General features: G+C 40.3%; 2 protein-coding genes across 2 annotated transcripts in view; one reads left to right on the plus strand and one right to left on the minus strand.

Moving 5' to 3' along the window:
• The window catches only part of SCN11A (sodium voltage-gated channel alpha subunit 11), a 128,788-nt gene extending 112,762 nt beyond the window's left edge, over positions 1-16,026 (minus strand). Inside the window, exons 1-2 of the mRNA XM_068556870.1 lie at positions 14,959-16,026; positions 12,078-12,193 (exon numbers count right to left, since the gene is read on the minus strand). The gene's annotated coding sequence lies outside the window, so the exon portion shown is untranslated. The remainder of the gene's footprint in view (positions 1-12,077; positions 12,194-14,958) is intronic.
• Positions 16,027-16,195: 169 nt separating this feature from the next.
• The window catches only part of WDR48 (WD repeat domain 48), a 44,496-nt gene continuing 36,816 nt past the window's right edge, over positions 16,196-23,875 (plus strand). The window contains exon 1 of the mRNA XM_068556857.1: positions 16,196-16,259. Within this exon, the coding sequence (XP_068412958.1) occupies positions 16,212-16,259 (48 nt within the window). The 5' untranslated portion in view covers positions 16,196-16,211. The remainder of the gene's footprint in view (positions 16,260-23,875) is intronic.

The raw sequence follows: 23,875 nt of genomic DNA on the forward strand, positions 1-23,875 counted from the left end.
AATACAAGTAGAAATTTTAGTATTTTTTTCTTGACCTCCACTTTGAAAACCCTAACAATAAGCTCCAGCATTAACAGCAGGAGCTGTGCCCCTGGAGCCTATCACAGAGTCTGGGGTGTGAACATAAAACTTTAGGAAGCAAATGAATGAAGAGGAACAGACAAAAACAAATTTTCTTAAGATCTTTCAAGTCATCTTATTATTTAGCCCCTATCATACAGATATGATCTAATTTGTTTAAGATTGACATGGAGATAGACAAGTTATTTCCATACCTTGCATATCTATTTTTCCGTGGAAAAACAAGTAGACTCTGGAAAATGGGATTGATTTGCTCATAAGAGATAGCAGCTTAATCTTACACATCAGAGACCACCATCATAGTTAATTTGGGATTCTACATTTTGATTTGAGAAGTGGAATATTATAAAATGCTGGCTTTCAACTGGGAAAGGGAACATAAGAGAATCACAAGGGCGGGAATGCTGAGGAAGGGTACCTGTAGTTTGAAGAAAAAGCACTGTTCATTTAAGAACCACTGGTATTTATGTGAAGCAGTGAAAGTAGAGTCAAGAGGGTGGTTTGTGGTTCTGGCTTTGCCAATTACCTAACCAAGTAACTTGGTCTCAATTTCATGTTAAATGCAGAGGGCTGCACTTGATGGTCACTAAGATTATAATTAAGTCTAAAAATTGTTGTATGTTCCACCAATATTCTGAATGGCAAAGGCAGGTCAGACTGATCTAGACAAGGAAACTCTTTCATCTTTAAAATAGAAATAAAAACATTTTGGAAAAGAAAATAATATTTGATTTGGGCTTTGAGATTTACCAATTAAATAATATATAATTCAATTTGTTGAGTAAAATCAGTGTACTGGATACAGTTTCTTTACATGAAAATGCCATGGTGTTTTTATTTAGGCTCCTTGCCAACAGCCTCCCTGATTCATAAATTCTATTTTAGATGCTATTTTCTCTTCCTGATCTCTATGTGGCTAGAAAAAAAAGGATGTATGCTTAGGTAATAAATGATGATACTCATCTCTTACTTTTTCTCATGTTCATTTCTATGGTCTACTGCAATTATGTTTCTTTACTGAGGATGGCTAAAAATGTACCTGCAGCAACAGCTTGTAAATGCAAGGTAAATGCTTGATTAGCTGTAATTAGGGGCTCATGAAAATAAATACCAGGTGATAGTTTGCACTATTCATCAAAGAGCATTAATGGAGGTGAGGGAGAGCATAATTTTTTTTCCTTTTAAAAAAATAACCAAATGAGGAAAAGTCATCAATAATGCTACCACTTACAGAAAGCCACCTTTAATAGACTGCATCATTAATAGTGTCTTCCTAATCCTTTTCCTGGAGCTATAGCAAACATAGTGGTCCAGAGACACATTTCAAAGGCTTAGCACACACACAATCTTTCACATACATAAAAGTCTGTATGTGCCACAGCTGATCTAGGGAGGAGACACAGCCCCTGCCAGAGATGATGCCCAGAGCAGAGAGGAAGAAATTCTTTGGCTTCTTCCTTTCTTTTTTCTTCGGATTCCTAGTAGTGCTGACCCCAGCCAGAAGCCAGCTGACATGAGAGTCTGGAAAATGCGGGTTGCAGAAGGGAATCCCAGTCAACCAGAGCGAGGCATAAACAAGCACAGGATCAGCACAGTACCCCTATGCTACTCAGCATTCATTCCCATCCTTCTACTCATCCTTAACTCTCTGAAACGACTTCCTGCTTGTACCTAACACAGAATGGTAGTGTAAGTGCCTGACATTAGGCTTTTGATTGTTGAGGCATCCATTTCAAAAGATATATATCTTGAATAGCATATTACCAGTTGTCTGACACAGCTATTGGCAAAACAACCAGATAAGGAATTAGGCTATCACCACCAATGAAGTTCCCTCTTTCAGAAAGACCTGGGTAATCTAGATAACTGACCACTTGAGTGACCCCACTTCTCCCTTCCTGCATCCCAATTCTCATTCTTATGCTTGAAATTAGCCAATGAAAAGTGAACCCATGAAACCCTAGACACCCCACTCTGGGATCCTAATAAATGAATAATACAAGCAGAAGTTTTAGTATTTTTTTCTTGACCTCCACTTTGAAAACCTTAGCAATAAGCTCCAGCATTAATAGCCCAGAGTACTGGGCACTGTAATCTCTTATCCTTTTGCATACTTGTTTCCCTGGCCTCAGCTATTTCCTCACACCTGATCAGTATTCTCCCAAATACTTGAGGAGAACCCACAGGTCTCTGGGTTTCTCTCTGAGTGCAATTCTCTCCTCTTTGGAAGCCTGTCCTGAGAACTCTTGCCTGAACTGGAAGTCCTCTCTGTTATCATTTGTATTAATTTCTTACTTCCATTGCCCAAGGTTAATTTGTTCTTTTTCTAACCTTTTGAATAGAACGTTTAATTCATGTAACATCACTCTTTCTTATTTATAATATTCTTTTTATCACAGCTTTAACCATAACTCGTAAATTTTGCCATATAGGATTTTTCTTATCATTGCTTTCATTTTCTCTGTAGAAAAATGTTTTAAATCCCCAAAGGGTTGGGGTATTATTGTTGGATCATTTACACCATTGTTATTATTAACATGTGGTTTCCCACATTATGACTAAAGGCTGTGGGAAAGCATATCCCACAGTAGTTAACAGCTTTCATTCTTGAGTCAGAAGGCTGGAGTTTAAATTCCTGCTCTTTTTCTGGCTATATGACATTGGGCAGAGTATTTAATCTAAGGCTCAATTTCTTCACTTGTAAAATTGAGATAATAATAATACCTATCTCAGATGGTTGTCCTGAGAATTAAATTACGATAATTCATGTAAGACCTTTAGCACATAGTAAGTATTCAACAAATCTTAGTTAATTTATATTTGGGGGAATTTATAGAAGGTCCTTTGTGGTCACCTTTTGCTGTTCAAGTGGCACTTGCAAGAATTAAATAAAGATGTTCTCTGTGGGCATAAAATTCAATATGGCAGCACATGCTCTTGATCCTAGCTCCATACCCCCTTGGCCCGCTCTGAATTTGCCTGCAGCTGTAGGGGACAGTGTGCTGACAGTCTCTTCAAGGACCTATACATCCCTGCTTCTCTACGTGAAGGTACCCAGCAGGGTTTGGGACTTAAAACCCTCAGAGGTAATTCTTAACCAGTTAGGGATGGGAGAAATTGGATAAACACCCTGTCTTTTCTGTCCCTGGAGAGAACAAATCTAAGGTGCATTTCACATGTTCCTCAGAGAATCCTCAGAGGAACTGAGCTTCAGTTACCCACGGGGAAACCTGCTCTCTTATGAATCCTGATGGGGTTTTCCTCCTTCTGTCTCACCATCCCTGCTCTTTTTCTTGTGCTTCCTGAGACGACCTCCTAAATAAACCAGCTGCACCAAGACCTTGCACAGAATCTGCCTTTTGGAGGAACACAGACTAACACAGATACATATGTATTAAATTATCCTAGTAATTTTATTGTTCACATCTTCTAAGGAGTGCTTCTTAAATCTCATTTCATATTATATTCAACTGGAGAAAAATATATTTCTGGAGATTGTCAGGTAAAAAAACAAATCCAGATTTAGTAAGGAGAGATTTTATTCAAAAGGATTACTGCAAAGAGGGGCAGCATGGACCTTTGCACTAAGGGGAGGAGAGCTATTGCAATAGGGAGAGGCTCTGACCATAAGACCTCAAAGATTAGGCAAAAAGTTTTTCTTTCATACAGAGGAGTAAATAAGACTAGAAAGAACCAGGTGTGGAGGAGTGGGGTAAAAGAGTGATGTTGGGGAGAGGGAATTTCCCCCTCTACCCTTCTTGAGTTCCTGTGTCTGGACTAATAATAAAGTTGACACAAAGATTAACAGGAAAAAAAGAAACCAATTTTAATTTGTGCACACCAAGGTTTCATAGAAATGGGACCTAAGAAGTGGCCAAAGCAGGCAGTTTTTAAATTTTTTAAACAAAGAAACAATAAATTTGTGAGGAATTGACAGAACAAAGAAACTTAGGCTTTGGGTGCTTAATGAGTAGGGAATTTAAGCATAGTTTGGGTTTGGGTAATAAATTAGTAAAGAAGTAACAAAGTTTTCTTATATAGGCTTCTCAGTCCTGAATTCCCTATCTCTGGTGATAAGAATTACCTTTCTACAGGGAGGGGAAACTTTCATAGGGATATTTATTTCCTGTTTTCAGGGGACAGAGAGAAAGGTCAAAGTGTCCCTTTTGCATGGGTCATTTCTTAAGTAACTTTAATTCAAAAATAATCAACATGCCATTGTGGTGTATTTTGGGGTGGTCTGCCCTGGGCCCCAACAGTGACCTGATGGGAGTAGATCAGAAAATGTTTTACCCTGAGGCCAGCCTTTTCTCAGGAGAGGTTGTTAAGGATGTTGACTTAAAGAAAAATGCACAACATGAGAGTTGTGAGTTTAAGTTTTTTTCAGGGTCTTACTGAGGACTATAGCCTGGGAGCCAGCCATTCAGTAGCTCTGAGTAAACTGCTCCAAAGAGGTAGGAAAGGAGCCAGTATTTTTATGAATTTTTTGGCTAAGACATATACACAACTCAAGCATACATCTTGGCAAAAGATTAACACAAAAAAATTTTAAAAAGATTAACGTTAATCGCAAACAAAATCAAGTTAATGATTTTAATGCTTTTCCATGTACGGGAAGATGCAAGAAGCTGGGGTCATTGGAATTCTTCCTGAGATATGCATCTTAGCTATCTAGGGGCCCATTGATTCAAAGAACAGAGTGCCTCATTTTGGTTTTTCATCCTGAATTCCCCTCAAGGCCCATTGTGCACTGTCAGTGGGTGACTGCAGTGGGTTGTGACCTCACCCTTGTAGAACCGGATGGTGAGTTACACTCTTCATTCTTTTTTTGCTCACAAGGAGGACTGTGTGCTGGCTCAGATTGAGTGTGGGCTAAAGCTTAGGGACCTTGGAGAAAAGAATCTTAACCGAAGTTTAACAAGCATTTTGTTCTGATTGGTCAATGGGGACAAGCAGTTCTGTTAATCATTTATGAGGCCAAGAATGGGAACTTAGAGGGTCTGTGTCTAGTCTTGTCATAGGTAAACAAGGGGGCACACGTGAGTCTTACCTAAGTCATATGGAAGAGGATGGTTCTTTGTAGTCTTTTCCAGAACACAAAAGAGGCTCTGTGTGTATGCGCACGTGTGTGTGTGTGTGTGTGTGTGTGTGTGTGTGTGTCTTTCTTTAACTGTCCCTGTTTTCCAGGAGCACATGGCTCAGGTAAAATTCAACATTGTCAGGATGAAGCCTGGACTACAATATTTTCTAGAAGCTCCCCAGGTAATGTATAGATTACAATAGAAGAATTGAGAGACACATCAACTAATCAAAACGTGTGGACCTTATTCAAATCCTAATTCAAACAAAACTATTTGTAAAAATGACCTTTATAAAACAGTTGGGAATTTTAATACTGAATCTTTGATGAAGTTAAGGAATTACTGCTATTTTTTAGGTGGGATAATGATATTGTACCTATGAATTTTTAATTTTTTAAAAAAGTGATAATGGTATTGTCAATGCAATCCCTATCAAACTACCAATGGCATTTTCCACAGAACTAGAACAAAAAATTTCACAATTTGTGTGGAAACACAAAAGACCCCAAATAGCCAAAGTAATCTTGAGAAAGAAAAATGGAGCTGGAAGAATCAGGCTCCTGGACTTCAGACTATACTGCAAAGCTACAGTAATCAAGACAGTATGGTACTGGCACAAAAACAGAAATATAGACCAATGGAACAGGATAGAAACCCAGAGATAATCCCACGGACATATGGTCACCTTTTCTTTGATAAAGGAGGCAAGAGTATACAGTGGAGCAAAGACAGCCTCTTCAATAAGTGGTGCTGGGAAAACTGGACAGCTACATGTAGAAGAATGAAATTAAAACACTCCCTAACACCATACACAAAAATAAACTCAAAGTGGATTAAAGACCTAAATGTAAGGCCAGACACTATAAAACTCTTAGAGCAAAACATAGGAAGAACACTCCATGACATAAATCACAGCAAGATCCTTTTTGACCCACCTCCTAAAGAAATGGAAATAAAAACAAAAATAAACAAATGAGACCTAATGAAACTTAAAAGCTTTTGCACAGCAAAGGGAACCATAAACAAGACATAAGATAACCCTCAGAATGGGAGAAAATATTTGCAAATGAAACAACTGACAAAGGATTAATCTCCAAAATATACAGGCAGCTCATGCAGCTCAATATCAAAAAAACAAACAACCCAATCCAAAACTGGACAGGAGATCTAAATAGACATTTCTCCAAAGAAGATATACAGATTGCCAACAGACACATGAAAGAATGCTCAACATCATTAATCATTAGAGAAATGCAAATCAAAACTACAATGAGATATCATCTCACACCAGTCAGAATGGCCATCATCAAAAAATCTACAAACGATAAATGCTGGAGAGGGTGTGGAGAAAAGGGAACCCTCTTGCACTGTTGGTGGGAATGTAAATTGATACAGCCACTATGGAGAACACTATGGAAGTTCCTTAAAAAACTAAAAACAGAACTACCATATGACCTAGCAATCCTGCTACTGGGCATATACCCTGAGAAAACCATAACTCAAAAGGAGCCATGCACCACAATGTTCATTGCAGCACTATTTACAGTAGCCAGGACATGGAAGCAACCTAAGTGTCCATCGACAGATGAATGGATACAGAAGATGTGGCACATATATACAATGGAATATTACTCAGCCGTAAAAAGAAAAGAAATTGAGTTATCTGTAGTGAGGTGGATGGACCTAGAGTCTGTCATACAGAGTGAAGTAAGTCAGAAAGAGAAAAACAAATACCATATGCTAGCACATATATATGGAATCTAAAAAAAAAAAAAGGTTCTGATGAACTTAGGGGCAGGACAGGAATAAAGATGCAGATGTAGAGAATGGACTTGAGGACACGGGGATGGGGTAGGATAAGCTAGGATGAAGTGAGAGAGTAGCATTGACATATATACACTACCAAATGTAAAATAGATAGCTAGTAGGAAGCAGCTACATAACACAGGGAGATCAGCTTGGTGCTTTGTGACCACCTAGAGGGGTGAGATAGCGAGGGTGGGAAGGAGACACAAGAGGGAGGAGATATGGTGATATATGTATGCATATAGCAGATTCACTTTGTTATACAGCAGAAACTAACCCAACATTGTAAAGCAATTATACTCCAATAAAGATGTAAAAAAAATAAAACTTACTGAGACTTGTTCGTAGCGTATTAAAAATAAAAAAAGTGATAATGGTATTGTCATTATATTTTTTAAAAAGAATCCTTATATTTTAGAGATACTCATTGGAGGAAATGTGTGTAGGTTAAATGATATGATTTCTGGGATTTGCTTCAGTATCATATAGAAGGGGAAAAAGTGGGTGGGGAAAGTTGGCCGTGAAATGGTAACTGTCGAAGTTGGGTGGTGTGGGTCATGTGGGTTCATTAGATTAGTCTGTCTACTCTTGCATATGTTTGAAATAAAAAAGCTTTTCTAAGGAAGCTGCCTAATTGTTCTTAATAGGCAGCCCATGTTGAAAACTGCTTTTTATATCCTTATTTTTAGTCTGCTCAATTGCCAAGACCTGAAAGAGGTCTGTTAAGGGTTCCCCTTCCATGGCTATTGCATTTCTATCCATTTCCCCTTGTATTTTCTGCAATGCTTCATTTCTATAATTCATTGCTTTATTGTTTGTCACATTAAGGTTTATGAAAGATTTCCTTTTCCTTGCCATGAAAAAAATGTTCATGGCAAAAATAAAGAAAAAAAATCAAGTAGTATAAAAAGGTATACAGTGAAAAATAGATTTCCCTTTCAACTCAGATTCCCAACTTTCAGTCCCTCTGCCGAGTGTCAGACACAATTATCAATTTCCTCTGTCTCCATCAAGAAATAGTCAATGTGTATGTGAACACATATATGTACATATGTACACATACTTGGAAGGCAGCTATGCTCACCACTATACCACCAATGCCATATTCAGGTACATATACTTGAATGTCATACACACACACACATACACACAATTGGGACCAAAGGATTTTACATTCTGTTAGACTTCTTGCATTTATCACTTAAATCTTGTACAGAAAATGGAAAACTATACACTGTGGTCAACCCTGCAGCATTACTGATTCTGTTTCTATGAGAGCTATTTTACAACTCTGTAAATTATAGATAACTGATAACAAGGCAGAATAACTCCTATCTACAGACATACCAATTCTGTCAGGTACAGGGACAACCTCCCCCACTGGTAGTAAACCAGTGTGGCCCTCATTTGCACATCCATTTCAACCTTCCTTTATTGCACATGAATCTGTGTTTCTTGACTTCTCCTTTGAGCCAGTTATGACATCTGACTAGCCCTCCTCAGTATAAAAGTCCTTCCATGTCCCTGTTTCTTGATTGTGGGGAAAAGGCTTCAGTCTCACAGGCCTTCCCCACGTTCCAGAAAGCTGGCTCAAGCAGTTAATGATTAGGAAAAGAGAGTCACAGGACTCCTGGTTCCTCCTGAAGGAATATAGATAACAATCTGATCCATATCTTTGAGTTGTTCTGCAGAAACTGAGACCCTCACCCAGGTGGAGGATGGTGACTACATGCTGACCACAAGCACTAGACCCCAGACTGGTTGGAACCAGAAGGCTGAGATTCCTAACACATCACCCTGTTACCTCACCACCAACCAATCAGAAGAAGGTTCAGGAGCTGATCAGGCATCCCACGACCCTATCCCCTAACAATATCTTTTAAAACCCTTGCCTGGAAGCCACTGGGGAGTTCGGGTCTTTTGAGCACAAGCAGCCCATTCTCCTTGCTTGGCCCTTGCAATAAACCTTTCTCTGTTCCAAAAGCCGACGTTTTGGTTTGTTTGGCCTCACTGTGCGTTGGGCACACAAACTTAGGTTTGACAACAGTCCTTCATTGTGAGCAAAATGAAATATTTAACACTTGTTCATTTTATATCTGCATGAGAGTCATGATTTTACTTTTTTTAAGAATTATCCTTTAACAGCATTTCACATATAGGCTGAACATACAACTCTGGGATTTAAGGAAAACCCAACTTTACTTCTGTCCCTCATTGTCCAGTGTGAATAACTGTCTGGATGTATCAACTCATTTAATCGGTCCCAGTCATTTGCTTCAACAATGCATCAATAAATATTCTTTTACTTGTATTTTTAAGTTAAATGTAATTGCACTTGTAGGATGAATTTCTAGAAGAGAAACTGCTAAATCACCCTCCAAGGAGATTATACCAATTTACCCTCCCATGAAGAGTCTCTAAAATGATGGGTTTTCCACATTCTCTGAACACAGTATATTATCAAACTTTTAGATCTTTTCCAATCTGGTAGGTGAAAAATGGAATCTTATTTAAATATGTATTTCCTTCATTATGAATGAGATTAAACACATTTTCATACAATGTAAGCCATTAATTTTCTTTTTCTGTAAGCTGCCTATTTATGTCCTTTGCTCATTTTTTTCCATAGTGTTTTGGTATTGTTCATATTAACTTGTATGCTCTCTTGGTATATTAAGGAAATTGGCCCTTTGTCATGTGTGTTGCAAATATATTTTCCCATTGTGGTGCTTGGGTACCATGAAGAGATGGGGCAAGACAAGCGTAGTACAACTCAGTGGACTGAGAATATAGCTGCATCTAGAAAGGCTGCAACTCTCCAGCCCTCTAGATGTGACTGAGCTGTTACCTTCTCATTCACAACCGCTCAGCAATGAAGATCTAATTGAAGTGCAAGAAAAAGAGTGCACTGAAAAGTTACCATGGAAACTACCCCTCCCACAGCATTTAGCATTCAAAGGCTTCTGCAGGCATTCATGTACAACAAATTAGCAAAGAAAGATTTCCAGGCTCACAACCCTAATTTTGAATGCAGTTTAAAGGTGTTTGGAGGCATAAAGAATACCTGTGGTTTCTATAGGGAGATTACCAGGAAAATAATTGTCTTGGGTTCTAGCTTCTGTGGAGGATAATTTGTTGAGACATTAGAGGGTACTTTATTTTTGCAGCAGTCTTCCCTCCTTCCCCCATCTTCTGCTGATGGTTGCCAGTCCATAGTGCTTGCTGATCTCAGGAGTGGTTTGTAATAGCGGTCCTGAAGCTTAAAGACTACCTCTTGTCTTGCCTTTAATGAAAGCCCAAGCTCACTGAAGAGCTTAAGCTGCAAATCTAGGTGGGAAAGGGTGTACAGGGGGAAAAATCCATACTCTTTGTAGGGCAGAGAGGTCAGTGAAAGCAGGAAGAGAGGTTCTACAAAGAGTAAAGACCTGTGACCACTGTTGAAAGCATCCCGGTTGGTGACAGACCCTGGTCAATGATGGCTGCATATCTTAGAAGGGTGGGGCCCTAGGCACTAGGATTTCCAGCTATAACAAAAAACCCCAGTCCCAGTGGAGGAAAAGAACAGAGGCCTGGCCACTTTCAAAGGACACTGGGCACCTCAGAACTAACCATTGTGGCCTGAGGATTGTTGGTGCCTCCCCGTATGACTCCTGGTCATTCGTCAGTGACCTAACGGTGGATCAAGGTAGTCAGGGGAGTCTTAACAGTAACTGAGGTTGACTTTTCCATCATTTTGGCTGTCTGGGAGCTCAGAATTATAAATAATTTCAATAAGCTAATATGATATACTTATATGTCAAAGTTTTGGAGTAAGATTCACATACACTGTACTTTTTTGGACTAGTATTTTAGGAAGCCTCAGGCAGTTCAGCTCCTGTACAAAAATTCCACCACAAAAAAGTACATTTGTGGGACTTCCCTGGTGGTCCAGTGGCAAAGAATCCGCTTTCCAATGCAGGGGACGCAGGTTCGATCCCTGGTCTCGGAACTAAGATTCCACATGCCGCTGAGGAACTAAGCCCGCACACTACAATGAAGAGCCCCCGCAGCGCAACAAAAGATCCCGCATGCCGCAACAAAGACCCGACGCAGCCAAAAATAATAAATAAATTAATAAATAAATAAAAATTTTTAAAAAGTACATTTGTGATGTAGGTTTAATATTTTTGTCCACTTAGTAAATACTTATAAATGCATTCATTTTGCTTTATTTTCTTTTATTCCCACAATCAATTATGGTTTTTTCTGGGAGTGAATAGGCTTTCTAAAAACGTACTTTGATTATGACATTTTCTCAGTAGGAAATAAGTACCAAGGATTTTAAGGTCTGACTTGTCACACATTAGAGCCAGTGAGGTGCAAAATCAGGGATGGCTTGGATAGTTCTCTACTGCCCTCCAGTGGGAAAGCTAGACAAGGTCAAAACATTTTTGGAACGGAAGAAACTGATTTCTATTTCTAATATTGGCGTGCAAAAATATAGACAGAAAGAAGTAAAAAGAACTAAAGGATACTTTTTTCCCAGTGTGTTCAGAAATAAGTTAACGTTGAATAAGGAGTCACTCAGTAAAGCCTTCTAAGACTGTATTTAAACCCGAGGATTTGCTGACAAGACATAAACTAGCATACAACTTTTGACATAAACATCTTAAGCATTCTGAGTCTCTATGTTTACTTATATAATATTGTTTCACTTACGCATGTTTATTTAATTATGATCTTATAGTCTATTATATATGATAACACCCTATTTCTTTAAGGAAGCATTGTTTTAGAGAATCATTAAAGAATTATAAGGACATAACGCAGCCTCTCAATTTCTCCATGAAGCTGGTTGATATCATGACAGGCTTGCATTACAAAGTTTATTTAGCACTTCCACATTACCTGCATGAGGCTTAAAATTTTATTCTTTTTAAAATTCATCTTTAAAATATCCAAATTAATGCATTAAGCACTAGCAGACAGTAGTAGCTGCGAACCAAGGCGCTACGACTGTGTGCTTTTAAACAAATTTTCAAAACATATTAATTCCTCTTAAACAAATAAAACAAAAAACATGAAAACATTCATGTCTCCCCCCAATGGGGGTTTGGTTCAAAGACATACCTGGTCACCTTCACTTCCTTCAGTAAATGGATTGATCATGGAGCCAGAGAACATGTATTTAAACATGTGGACAAATCTGTTAAAAGGCCTTATCATTTCATGAATCTTTTTCCAGGCTGTTGAAAACAAGAAAGTAGGCAAGAACAAAAGATGAAATTTCAAGCTGGTTTGAAAACTTTAAAAAGTGATAGAGCCTACATTATATAAAACAGGAGAAAATCTATCCTGGGAAATTACAACATTTTGGTAATGTTATTATAACATTCTGGCAATGTTTCCTGAGCAAGGTGATGATTAAAAATAATACCTAAAGTATACTGAATATTTCCTACCTACCAGGTACTGTGGTAAGGTTATTTCATAAGAACCATATGAAATAGGTACTGTTGTGATTCCATTTTATAGATTTAAAAACCTGAAGATGTAAGAAGTTAATTGAAAGGTAACTGACAGAGGGAAGGGTCAACCTCCAGAGTAAGATTTAACAAGAACCAGTCTGAATTATTTGGAAGTAGAAGCCTTCTAGAACTCTTATTTACTTTTAAAATCGATTGTATTTTTATTTAATACGTATGTGGATTTTTTTTCAGGATGTTAAAGTTTTCATGTTGCCTAGGACTTTAAACAGAGGTCTCAAAAACTGAGAAAAATACAGTAGGTGTCGAGGCTTCTTACATTTTGAATAAAGGTACCAATCTTCCTATGGAGAAAATTCTAAGAGACTGATGAAGGAATTCTGCCAGGATAACTGCCTCCTGACAGTTACACAAGAAAAGACAAAGAATTAAATGGAGATTGAAGAAGCTGATGATGAGACTATCTTTGTAAAGTTGTGAAAGTGCTGTGACATTTCCCCTCCTCGTGGAGAAGGGAGGGTGCATTAGTTATTTATTGCTGCATAATAAATTATCCCACAACAACAAACATTTATTATCTCTCACAGTTTCTGCAGTGGCATGAATTTGGGAGCAGTTTAGCTGAATAGTGCTGCCTCAGAGTTTCTCACCAAGTTGCAGTCAAGATGTCATCGGATTAATCAAGCTGAGGTCACATGCATACACTCTTGCTATAAGAAGGCTAGAAAAACTGAGTAACTGTCTTTCTCACTTTCTGTAAGCAGTGCTCACCACCACCAAGACACATAGTGGGGAATTCCCCAAACACAGAAAGAGAACTCAAATGATGGACAGCAGAAAATAAAGCCACAAAAATATCAAATGTAAAGTCATCCCTTTGGCTGCCCAACACCAATATAACCATTGCTTTCAATGCTTATACTTCAAAAAAAGTTGTCACTTAAAATACTGCAACTATCCTTTACACAGTCAAAGATGCACTCACTCTGTCACCCTCCAAAAGAGTCAACCCAATGTTTCATCAATTACCACATCCATCATCCATTTCTAAGTCTACAACCTCTAGTTGCTATCTTTTCCTCTGCAACTTACTAAATAATGAAGTTTACCAACAATAGCACACCCCACATATAATAGTGAAGTAAAGGGTAAAGAAAGAAAATAAGTTAAAACACTTAAAAGTATACATGATACATCAAGAAAGGAAAGGAAACATGACTGCTCTCATTTCTTCCCCTGATCATGAGAATTTCACTTCCTTTTATGACTTCCTTTTTCCACCAGCTATTCTGTTGTCCCTTTACCTTCAACCAATACCTTCATTTCTAAGGGATCTGAGTGTTTGATGGACCTATCTGTTTAAAGCTATATCAGCAAACCTATTTCTGCTTCATGATCAGGGTTAATTACTTCCACCAAAACCATAACCTTGCTCTTCTCCTTCTCTTGCCTATTCAGTGACACAAGACATGTAAAATGGTTAGGTGGCAGTCCCAGCTCCAAATCAGTAGAACCATTGTTCAGCCTTGTTGGAGGAATTCCTTTCTTTGGTAACAAACCTCTAAACCAGCAAAGTCCAGAATCTCAGAGAATGGCAGTTTAAAAAATTGTAATTGGGGGACATTAGGTATAATATCTCTTTGTTCCTAAATCCACTAATTTTACCTTTGGAAATGCAGTGGTTTTAAAACATATCCACAAATTCTTTGACATTTCTCTCATTTTAAAAAAAGGAGTCTCCTTAGATATCAGCAGCCTTAGTGACTAAGTTCTATGAACTGAATGTGGTTTGAAGTGACACTGCAGGACTTCCACTGTTAGTTTAGAAAAGGCATTACAGTTCCCACCTGGATTTCTCTCTCCTGGCATGCTTGCCCTTGGAACCCAGCTACTATGTTGTGAGGAGCCAAACAGCACTGTGAAAAGGCCATGAGTAGGTGTTCTGCCCACAGATTCAGCATCAGTCACCAGACATGTAAAGAAGTGGGCCTTTAGATGATTCCAGCTGCCAACTTTTTAGCTGCCCCAACTGGCATCAAGTGGAAAGTGGAACAGAGATAAGCTGTCCCCACTGAGCCCTGCATAAATTACAGATTTGTAGGCAAAGTAAATGTTGAAGTTGCTTTAAACGACCAAGTTTTGGGGTGGTTATACAGCAATAGATAACAGGAACAGGAAGAAAGAGTGCCAAATATTGGACACTAGTTCAAAGCATATACTGCATCCTATAAAACAGCAACAAAAAGGGTTATTTTCCAGAAAGCACCATAAGTAAGACTTCAATAAGACCAGGTGCTTCTTGGTGATAGACTATACAATTAGACCAATGAATTCTATGGGCAACAGCCCATTGCATTGCTTCTTTCATTACAGAGTGAATTTCTTGATCAGAAGCAATATGGTGTCAGACACAATGACAGTGCATAAAGCATTCAGGAAGTTCCCAGATGGTGGTGCTGACAGAGCACAGCAATCAAGGAAAGCAAATTTAAACTTAGTGTATTTCAGAGAGGACAAATAACTACCACTTCCTCGATGACGGGGAGGGCCAATGGAATCCGCTTGCCTCCAAGTGGTTGGCTGGTCTTCCTGGAGCATGAGGCATATCACCAGCTCAGGACTGCTCACTGCTGCTAGCAGCCTGAACGCTCAGCAGTGGCTTGGTGATCCCATGCACAGCTCCAACCTTGTTATCATCACCATTTCATTCATGAGTCCACTGAGCCTGGAAAAGGAGGCTGAGTTTAATCCACAAAGCTGTTCATTTCATCCATATGACTCTTAAGATTCATTCTGCAAAGTCCATCACCATATCCCTTCCCAAGGCTTCCTTGTCACCAGTTCTCCAATCGTGCTCTTTCCATGTCCTTGACCAACTGGCCAAATAATTAGCCTTGGACCATCAAGACTTATAATTAGTGTCAGGAAAATTTCCTCAGGTCAAACCTTCATCCAGAAAGGTCTAACTGTCCCAGTATAAAAGATGATTTAAACCAGATACTAGAGTGAGCCCCAACTCCTTCAGGATTTGGAATTTAGTTGTCTCTGTCAACATTTTTTTTTTTTTTTTGCCGTGGGTCATGCGGGATCTTATCTCCCCCCGACAGGGGATCAAAACCATGCCCCCTGCAGTGGAAGCTCAAAGTCTTAACCACTGGATCACCAGGTAAGTCCGGCTGTAAACTATTTTAACTAGTGTGTATTTTTTGCCTTCTTATAACATCAATTTTTTTTTGGCCGCTGAGTCCTAACCAGGACCGCCAGGGAATTCCCCATCTCTTATTTAAACGAATACTGTGCGCCTCCTTAAGATGGGGCCACCTCCTTTGCAAACCTTTCTATTTCTCCTCCCCAGGCCAGTTTATAATTCTCCGCCTTTTTTAGGTACTTCATGGCAAATATGCCGGTTCCCTTGGCTGCTCACGAATGTTTGAGGGAGTGGAGGTGGAGTCCAAGGCGCCCATCTCCAGCAGTAATTCTTTCAGGGCTTTTCTTATGCCTACTTGGGCCTCTGAGGAGAAGAGCGCAAGCCAGGGTCCAGGCCCACACAGAGCTGGATACAGATTGCTCCCTTGCGTCACAAAGTGGCTCTCTCTCCGCCAGCATTATACGCACGCAACGGTTTTTAAGTGCTTCTGCCGCACCACAGGGTCACCGGCCACAGCGAGAAAGATTCCCTGAGGAAAACTCCACCAGGCCTCGGCCAAAAGGGAAGAGGCGGTACATCCGCCCGGTCCAAGCCACTGCCGGAAATGACGTACGAGTGTCAACATGCAAGATGGCGGCCCATCACCGGCAGAACACGGCAGGGCGGAGGAAAGTGCAGGTAGGGGACCCCGGCTCCTCGACCTCCCGGGCGTGGCTGGCATCCCCGGGCCCACCTCCAGCGAGCAGATACCTCGGGCCGCGGTCGGCCGAGGTAGCGGCTTGGGGCGAGCGGGACGGGGCGCGGCCGGCGGCTAGGGGTGGGGCTGCGGCTCTAACGGCTTGAGGAAGGGGCGGGGGGCGGCAGACTGGACCCGCCGGGGCCCCGTCCCGGGACCCTTGGGCGCGCGGTTGGGAGCCTGGGGTTGCCGGTCGTCCACTGTTTCGTAGGCTGGGGCTTGCGTGGTCGGGCTGGGCTCGTTCCCCGCCCATCTGCCTCCCTTCCCTTGCCTGTCTCCCAAGCGCTGTGCCCAGCGGCGTCGGAGCGGAGGCCTGCGGGAGCTTCCCCGCGGGGCGGGCAGCGGAGTGAGTGGGCCCGTGCGGGGGCGTGGCGGGGCTGCGGCGGGGCTGCGGAGCCCTGCCGGGTTTTTGAGCAGGGGTCTTGCATGTGGGAGGCCCCTGCCTCCTTTTATGCGGGAGCTTCCCCTCACCCCCAAGGTGGAAATGACGTGGGTGTATGCTGGTGTTAGTGGGGGAATTATAATTTTAAATGTTTTGGAATTTAATTTCGTCTTCACCATTTCTTCTTCAGAGTGCATCCTTGAATCTTTCTTTCTGTTTCTCTAATGTATTATTCAAGGGTAAAGAGTTACCTAACCCGCCCGTGTGTGCTTTATGCCTTCGTGAATCCAGTTTTGTTTTGGGTACGTTTAAGCGTTATTGCTATTATTTTCAACGATCTAAGGAGTAAAAGCCCTATTACAGGTGTTTACCTGCAGGTATGTTGTATGTAGTGGTGACAGTACGGTGCACTTATTAAACATTTACTGAGCACTTAGTTTAGGCCCCAAAATGTGCAAAGAATTGAGAGAGTACAGGAATAAGTAACACCCAAGCTTTCTTTATAAAACACAGCATTATATGTAGTTCTACAGGTTGAAATCAGTGAGTGTTTAATAGGTAGTCCGGACAAGGTTCCTTCATTGAGGAAATGGCTGTAGGCCATAAAGTCTTCTGGCCAGTTCACTTCTTTGTTTTATTGATCTCATTGATCAGTACAGTGTCCTAGGCACTCACTAGATGTTTGTTGAATTGAGTGACATTAATAAGAATCTAAAATAGCATATACCTTGTTGGTGATTTTTAAGTGCATCAGTGATGGGATTTAAGTAACCCCAGCATCCAAGTCAGGTGGTGAGAATGTCTGTTCCTGACCAAAATGTAACTCAAAATTGTAACTTGATTGTATTCTAGACACTAGAGTGGTAGGTACATTCCTTAGGGTAGTAAGGAGAGTTAATCAAGTGTCTTAGCTTCTTGCATTTAGACTTAAAAGGCAATATAAAAGTACTGGATGGGGAAAATGTAAATTAGCTGCAGCATGTGTGGAAAAACTGAGTGTTTTAATAAGCTGAATATGAGCCATTGTATGCAGAATGAAAAAGATGATCATTTCACTCTTCACTGATCAGAGTACAAAACTAGAGTTTGGGGATCAGCACTTAGTACCTTGTTCTTAATAGGTATAGCAATCAGATTGGTGAAGTGACTTGAAGCTATTTCCTAGGAATAGCATTCAGAAGAACCATCTAAGATCAGTCTGCTGAAGAGAAGATTCAATGAGTCTTGTTAGCTGCTTTCAGAATTTGTCTTTAAGGTGTAGAACCAATATGAGAAGCCACAGAGATTGATTTTATTTCAACACAAGGGAGAACTTTTGTTTATGGAAGTGTTTTTTAAACTAGTGCATGTTCATTGCAAAAAAAAAAAAAAACCCACAAACAAAAGTGTAAATGATAATTGTCTTCCACTCTTCAAAGAAAACTGCTTTGAAGACTGTGAGATAAAATCCTAGCTAAAGGTTTTTCACTGAGAGCCCTATTGACATCTTGGGCTGGATAATTCTTAATTGTGGGAGGACTGTTGTTTTCCATCATCCTGCCTCCCCACTAGACACTGGCACCTTCCCAGTTGTGACAACGAAAATTGACTCTAGACATTTTCAGATGTCCCCTGGAGGTCACAGTTGTTGCTGGTTGAAAACTAATGTTCTATACTGTTTCGTGTGTGTGTGTACCCGACTTAGGTGATTTTTTTTACTCGAAGTGGAGTCATGGTATTCATGTTTCGTGTCTTCCTGTTTGTCAGATTTTTAAATACACATTTCCTTTGACCCAGCAATTCCTTGTCTAAAAAATTGTTTTACAGAAGTACATATGCATATATCTTTCTCTCGTTATGCAAGGGTGTTTATTATAGGAATGCTGTCATTGTGAAAAACAAAAATCTAAATGTTTATCAGTAGTCAATTGGCAGATAAGTTAGGTACATTCATATAGTAGATTAGTTTGCAATTAAAAGATAAGCTAGATTTATATTATTAAAAAGGAAACGTGTCCAGAAGTCAAAATAGGAAATCAACATAGCATGGTCCCATTTCCATAAAGGAAATAAGGCATTTTCAAAGTCTGGAAGGATATCAACAGTGATTATCTCTGGAGTATTACATTATGTGATTATTGGTAAGGTGGGAAACAGAATATCTTTTACTTTAAAATATATGAATCTTTATATTTTTTAACTTTTTACAACATTCTTTGCTCTTATAAATTTAAAAAAAAATCTTTCCATTTTGGAAAAAATATAAATGGCTACAGAAATTTATTTTGCCTCTTGGCTGTCTGTTTCTTGTACCAAGAGGCAGTAGCCCTGAGCTCCGTTATCAAATAGTAGGCCAGAAAGAACCGTTGAGACTTACAATATTGATAAATAACCAGTGGAGAAGGGTCCAAGCATACTACTTATTAATTATAGACATAGTGAAGAATGAGCACATGTCCTACCATCTTCAACTTCTAAGGAGACTGGAGGTGAGTATGAGGAGGAGGGGTGGATTTGTGATTGTCCGAAACATGATCAGACAAATGTGTGAATTTAGATATATGATGCAGCTCTCTCCTGGTAATCAGGATATCAAAGCAAGTCTTTTCAGTCCCTGGCAATCCCTTTAATGTTATGATTTTCGAACAATGTGGGTCTGTTGGTTGGCTGTCTGTCTCCATCTTTCCTTCAGCTGTGGCCTCTTTTCCTTACTTGCTTCAGAACTCTTGGAATGAGGTTGGACAAAAGTCACTAGTGTTCCTGGTTTAGGAGCAATAACCATGCCCTAGTACTCAGTGTTGTTTCAAGAGTGTAAATACTTGGTCTTTCACAACAAGATGATTCTTTTGGTTGGAAATGACCCCAAATCCAACATAACCAGGTTCACACAATAAACATATGTATTGGCTCATATAAATGATAACTCAAGAGGTGGTGCTAGCTTCATGCAAATCTTGAACCAGCAGATTCACTGTGACTCTGTACCCTGAGGAGTGATGTAAAGTCACCTTTACTATTGGGCTGCCTCCAGGTTGTCCTCTCCTATTCCCAAACTCCTAGATCTAGGTCTTCCCTCTTGGTGGCATGGTGGCTGCACCTGTTCTAGATCTCAAATCCTTTCCCCATACTATCCATGGTAACAGTCTCTTAAATAGTCCCTACACAATTTCTTCTGGCATTTGCTTGCCTTGAGGAAGATATTGGGGAGCAGTGGGGAGTATAGAGGCAACCAACAAATGTCTATTCTACCAGTACTAATCCCCTTTCCCTGCCAAATATTTAGTTATTCTAGACCTAGTCAGAGCTCAGCGTGGTCTTTACTCCTCATTCTGAGCCCCAATTCTGGGTTGTTTAATCTTCAGGACTTTCTTAAGGTAGCAGTAGGATGATGCCAAATCCTGGTTTCTCAAGGAAAGACCCTTATAAATTAGCCATATGTCCAAGGTGAGTTACTTTTTATATAGGATGGGTAATAAAAAATTCGGTGCCAATATGATATCCAGTAGAACAGGGGTCAGTAAACTTTTTCTCTAAAGGGCCAGGTGTTAATATTTTAGGCTTTGCAGGCCATTCTCCTGTTTCGTAACCACTCAACTCTGCCGTTATAACGTGGAACCAGCAATAGGACAGTACCCAAATGAATAGGTGTGGCTGTGTTCCATTAAAACTTTGTTTACAAAACAGACTTTGGCCTGGATTTGGCCCTTGGGTGGTTTTTTACTAACCTCTGTAGAAGTTTTTTACTAACCCCTGACTAAGAGAAGTCAGGCTAGAAAGTGTCCTATTTTTATTTGCAAGACTGCTTTTTAGAATACTTTTTAAAATCAGCACTCTCGAAACATAGGTACAAGCAGAAAGTCATGGTCCACGAGATTGAACAGGAAAAACACATGTAAGAATTATTCATATTTGGCCAATTTTTCTTGGCCAAATTTAGCCTGATGTAACCTGAGAGCTAGAAGTAGCCTTACAGAAAAGAGCTGTGTGGTTCCCTTTATAAGGTGTTACAGAACAGGCAAAAGTAATCTATGGTGAAAAGGGTCAGTTCTAGATTGTCTGGGGGTGGGGTGTAGAGGTTGGGAAGAGGATGAGGGAACTTTCTAGGGTGGTGATGTATATATCTTGGTAGAATTTTGTATTACACAGGTGTATTAATTTGTCAGACGTATCTATGTATACTTAAGACGTGTACATTTCACTGAATGTAAATCTTACCTTTGAAAAAGGAGCCATAAATAAATAATGAACTCTGGTCAATGATATACATGCTGAAGTACTTAGGAGGAAATATTATTAATGATGCGCAACTTAATTTGAAAGCCATTGAAAAATGATATGGATCAAATGGATGGGTATGTTCAAATGGATAGAAAATGTTCACTGTAGAATATATCCATATGGATATATGGATGTTGCTGTGTAATTCTTCCAACGTTTATATGTTCTCTGAATTTTTCATGATACGATGTTGGGGGAAAAATAACCTTTAAATGTCAAAAAATGATTAATGATAAGCAGCAGAGGAGGGAAAGTGAAATTTTTTTTGTGGTGGCCAGAGAAAGCCTTGCTCAGAAGCTGACTTTTGAGTAAGAATCTAAGAGAAATGAGATTGCTACTTGGGGGAAGAGCATTCCAGTGAGAATATCAAACACAAAGGTCCTGACGTGGGAATGTACCTGGCCTATTTGTGGAATAATAAAGTTGCCATTGTGGTTGCCATGGAGTGAGTGAGGGGAAGGGAGTAGGAGCTGAAATCAGAGAGGTAACTGCAGGCCAAATCATGTAGAGCAGTACAGGCCATAGTAGGGCTTTGGCTTTTACTCCTGAGTGAGGTAGGAAGCATTTGGTGGATTTTGTGCAGAAGAAATGTGTTTTCTCAGGATCACCTGACTGCAGGTGAGCAAGGGCAGAGCAGAGAGACCAGTAGCTATTTAAGAAATCCAGGTGCTATGTGGTAGTGGCTCCACCCAAGGTGGTGAAAATTGGTTGAATTCTGGATGACAGAACTTGCTGACAGGATGTGAGATGAGAGAAGTTGAAGTAAGGCTGGCACTAAGGTTTTGGGCCTGATCAACTGGAAGAACGGAGTTGCCATTAACATCATCAATGAGGAAGACAGGAAAAGCTCATTTGGAGAGGACTGTCAGGAGCTCAGTTTGGGACATGCCGTGATTAAGATGTCTATTAGACATCCAAGTGGAAATGAGTTAATGCACACCTCAGGGAAGCCTGGGGGAATAGCCCAGAGTGTCCTCTTTGTGAGCCTGAAATGCTTTTAAGTCTCCTTTCTTTTTTTTTTTTTTAAAAGGAATTCCTTTATTTTTTATTATTTATTTATTTATTTTTGGCTGAGTTGGGTCTTCGTTTCTGTGCAAGGGCTTTCTCTAGTTGCGGCAAGCGGGGGCCACTCTTCATCGCGGTGCGCGGGCCTCTCACTAGCGCGGCCTCTCTTGTTGCGGAGCACAGGCTCCAGACGCGCAGGCTCAGTAATTGTGGCTCACGGGCCCAGTTGCTCCGCGGCATGTGGGATCCCCCCAGACCAAGGCTCGAACCCGTGTCCCCTGCATTGGCAGGCAGACTCTCAACCACTGTGCCACCAGGGAAGCCCTAAGTCTCCTTTCTTTTCTTAAAAATATTGTGATTTTGTACTCATTCTGTAATATATCCATATTTGTTTTCATACAAAAAATTGTTACTGTGGTAGGCAGAATGCCCGCCCCCCCCCCACTGCCAAATGTCCATGCCCTAATCCCTGGAATTTATGCATATTTTGTGGTTATATGATAAAAAGGATTTTGCAGATATAATTAACGTTACAGACCTTAAAATAGGAGGATTATCCTGGATTATCCCAGTGGGCCCAATCTAATCATGTGAGCCCTTAAAAAGCAGAGAACTTTCTCCGCTGGAGGACAAAGTCAGAAAAATGTGAGACATGAGGGGGGCCCTCCTGTTGCAGGAGAAGGCACATAGAAAGCATGAGGATTTCAGGCAGCCTCCAGGAGCAAGGATGAAGCCCTGGCTGAAAGCCAGCAAGGAAACAGGGCCCTCGGGCCTACAACTACAGGGAGCTGAATTCAGCCACCAACCTGAATGAGCTTGGGAGCAGGCTTTCCTAGCATAACCTAACTGGATATTGCTGCTGGGGGAATATCCTGTCATTTTTCTCCCTGTCAGAGTCCCTTTAATTGTCTCTTCCAAATGCATACTTCCTACTGAAGGTCTGGCTTCTGGCTTCCCATCCCTTGCAGAGTCCTTATAGTACCTTCTCTTCCTCCCCCCACCCCTTTTTTTTTTAAGCAAATCAAGGCAGAGATGAGTCCTCATCTTCTCTGCCTTTGCCTGTACTCTTGACTTTGCCTAAATGAAGTTTTTCCAGGACTTTGTTCACTCATTTATTGCTTCTGTGTCCAGCACCTCCTACTCTTCTTTTTACTTCTATCTCTTCTGCCTGCAAAGCTTGCCTATATCTTGAGAAAAAAAACTTCACTTACTGTCTTTCCCCCACTAGAATGAAAGCTCCAGGAGGGCTTCTGTGCTCACTACTGTATCCTCAGCATTTAGAATAGAGCCTGGCAACTGGTGGATGCTTAATCAGTGTTTGTTGAAAGACTTGAATCCTATTTTTCTTCTGTCTACAGCCAATTTTTGTTTCTTTAACAAGTTTTTAATGTGATATGTCTTAGAATATATCATTGCATGTAATTTATTCTTTAATGACTACATAGAATGGATGGACCATAATTGACGTAGCCATTTTCTTATTGAAGTTATTGTTCCTATTTTGTCCATCATACTAAAATTTACAAAAAAAATTAATAGAGTTATGAAATAATAAAGGAAGTCTTACAAAAGTTAGCAAAAAGAGATAGATAGTATAGAATGCATAAAAGATGAAGGATCAGTTTGAAAGTTCCAACATCTGACTGATGAGAGTTTAAGAAGGAGCAAAGAAAACAGAGATAGTTATTAATGAATTGATGTAAGATTTCCCAGAGCTGAAAGTTTCTAGATTGAAAGGGCTTTCAAAGTGCACAGCAAAATTAATGATAAAATGACCAAAAATTGGGCTTCCCTGGTGGCGCAGTGGTTGAGAATCTGCCTGCTAATGCAGGGGACACGGGTTCGAGCCCTGGTCTGGAAAGATCCCACATGCCACGGAGCAACTGGGCCCGTGAGCCACAACTGCTGAGCCTG

This window comes from Eschrichtius robustus, chromosome 12, assembly GCF_028021215.1.
Source record: "Eschrichtius robustus isolate mEscRob2 chromosome 12, mEscRob2.pri, whole genome shotgun sequence".
Classification (NCBI taxonomy): domain Eukaryota; kingdom Metazoa; phylum Chordata; class Mammalia; order Artiodactyla; family Eschrichtiidae; genus Eschrichtius; species Eschrichtius robustus.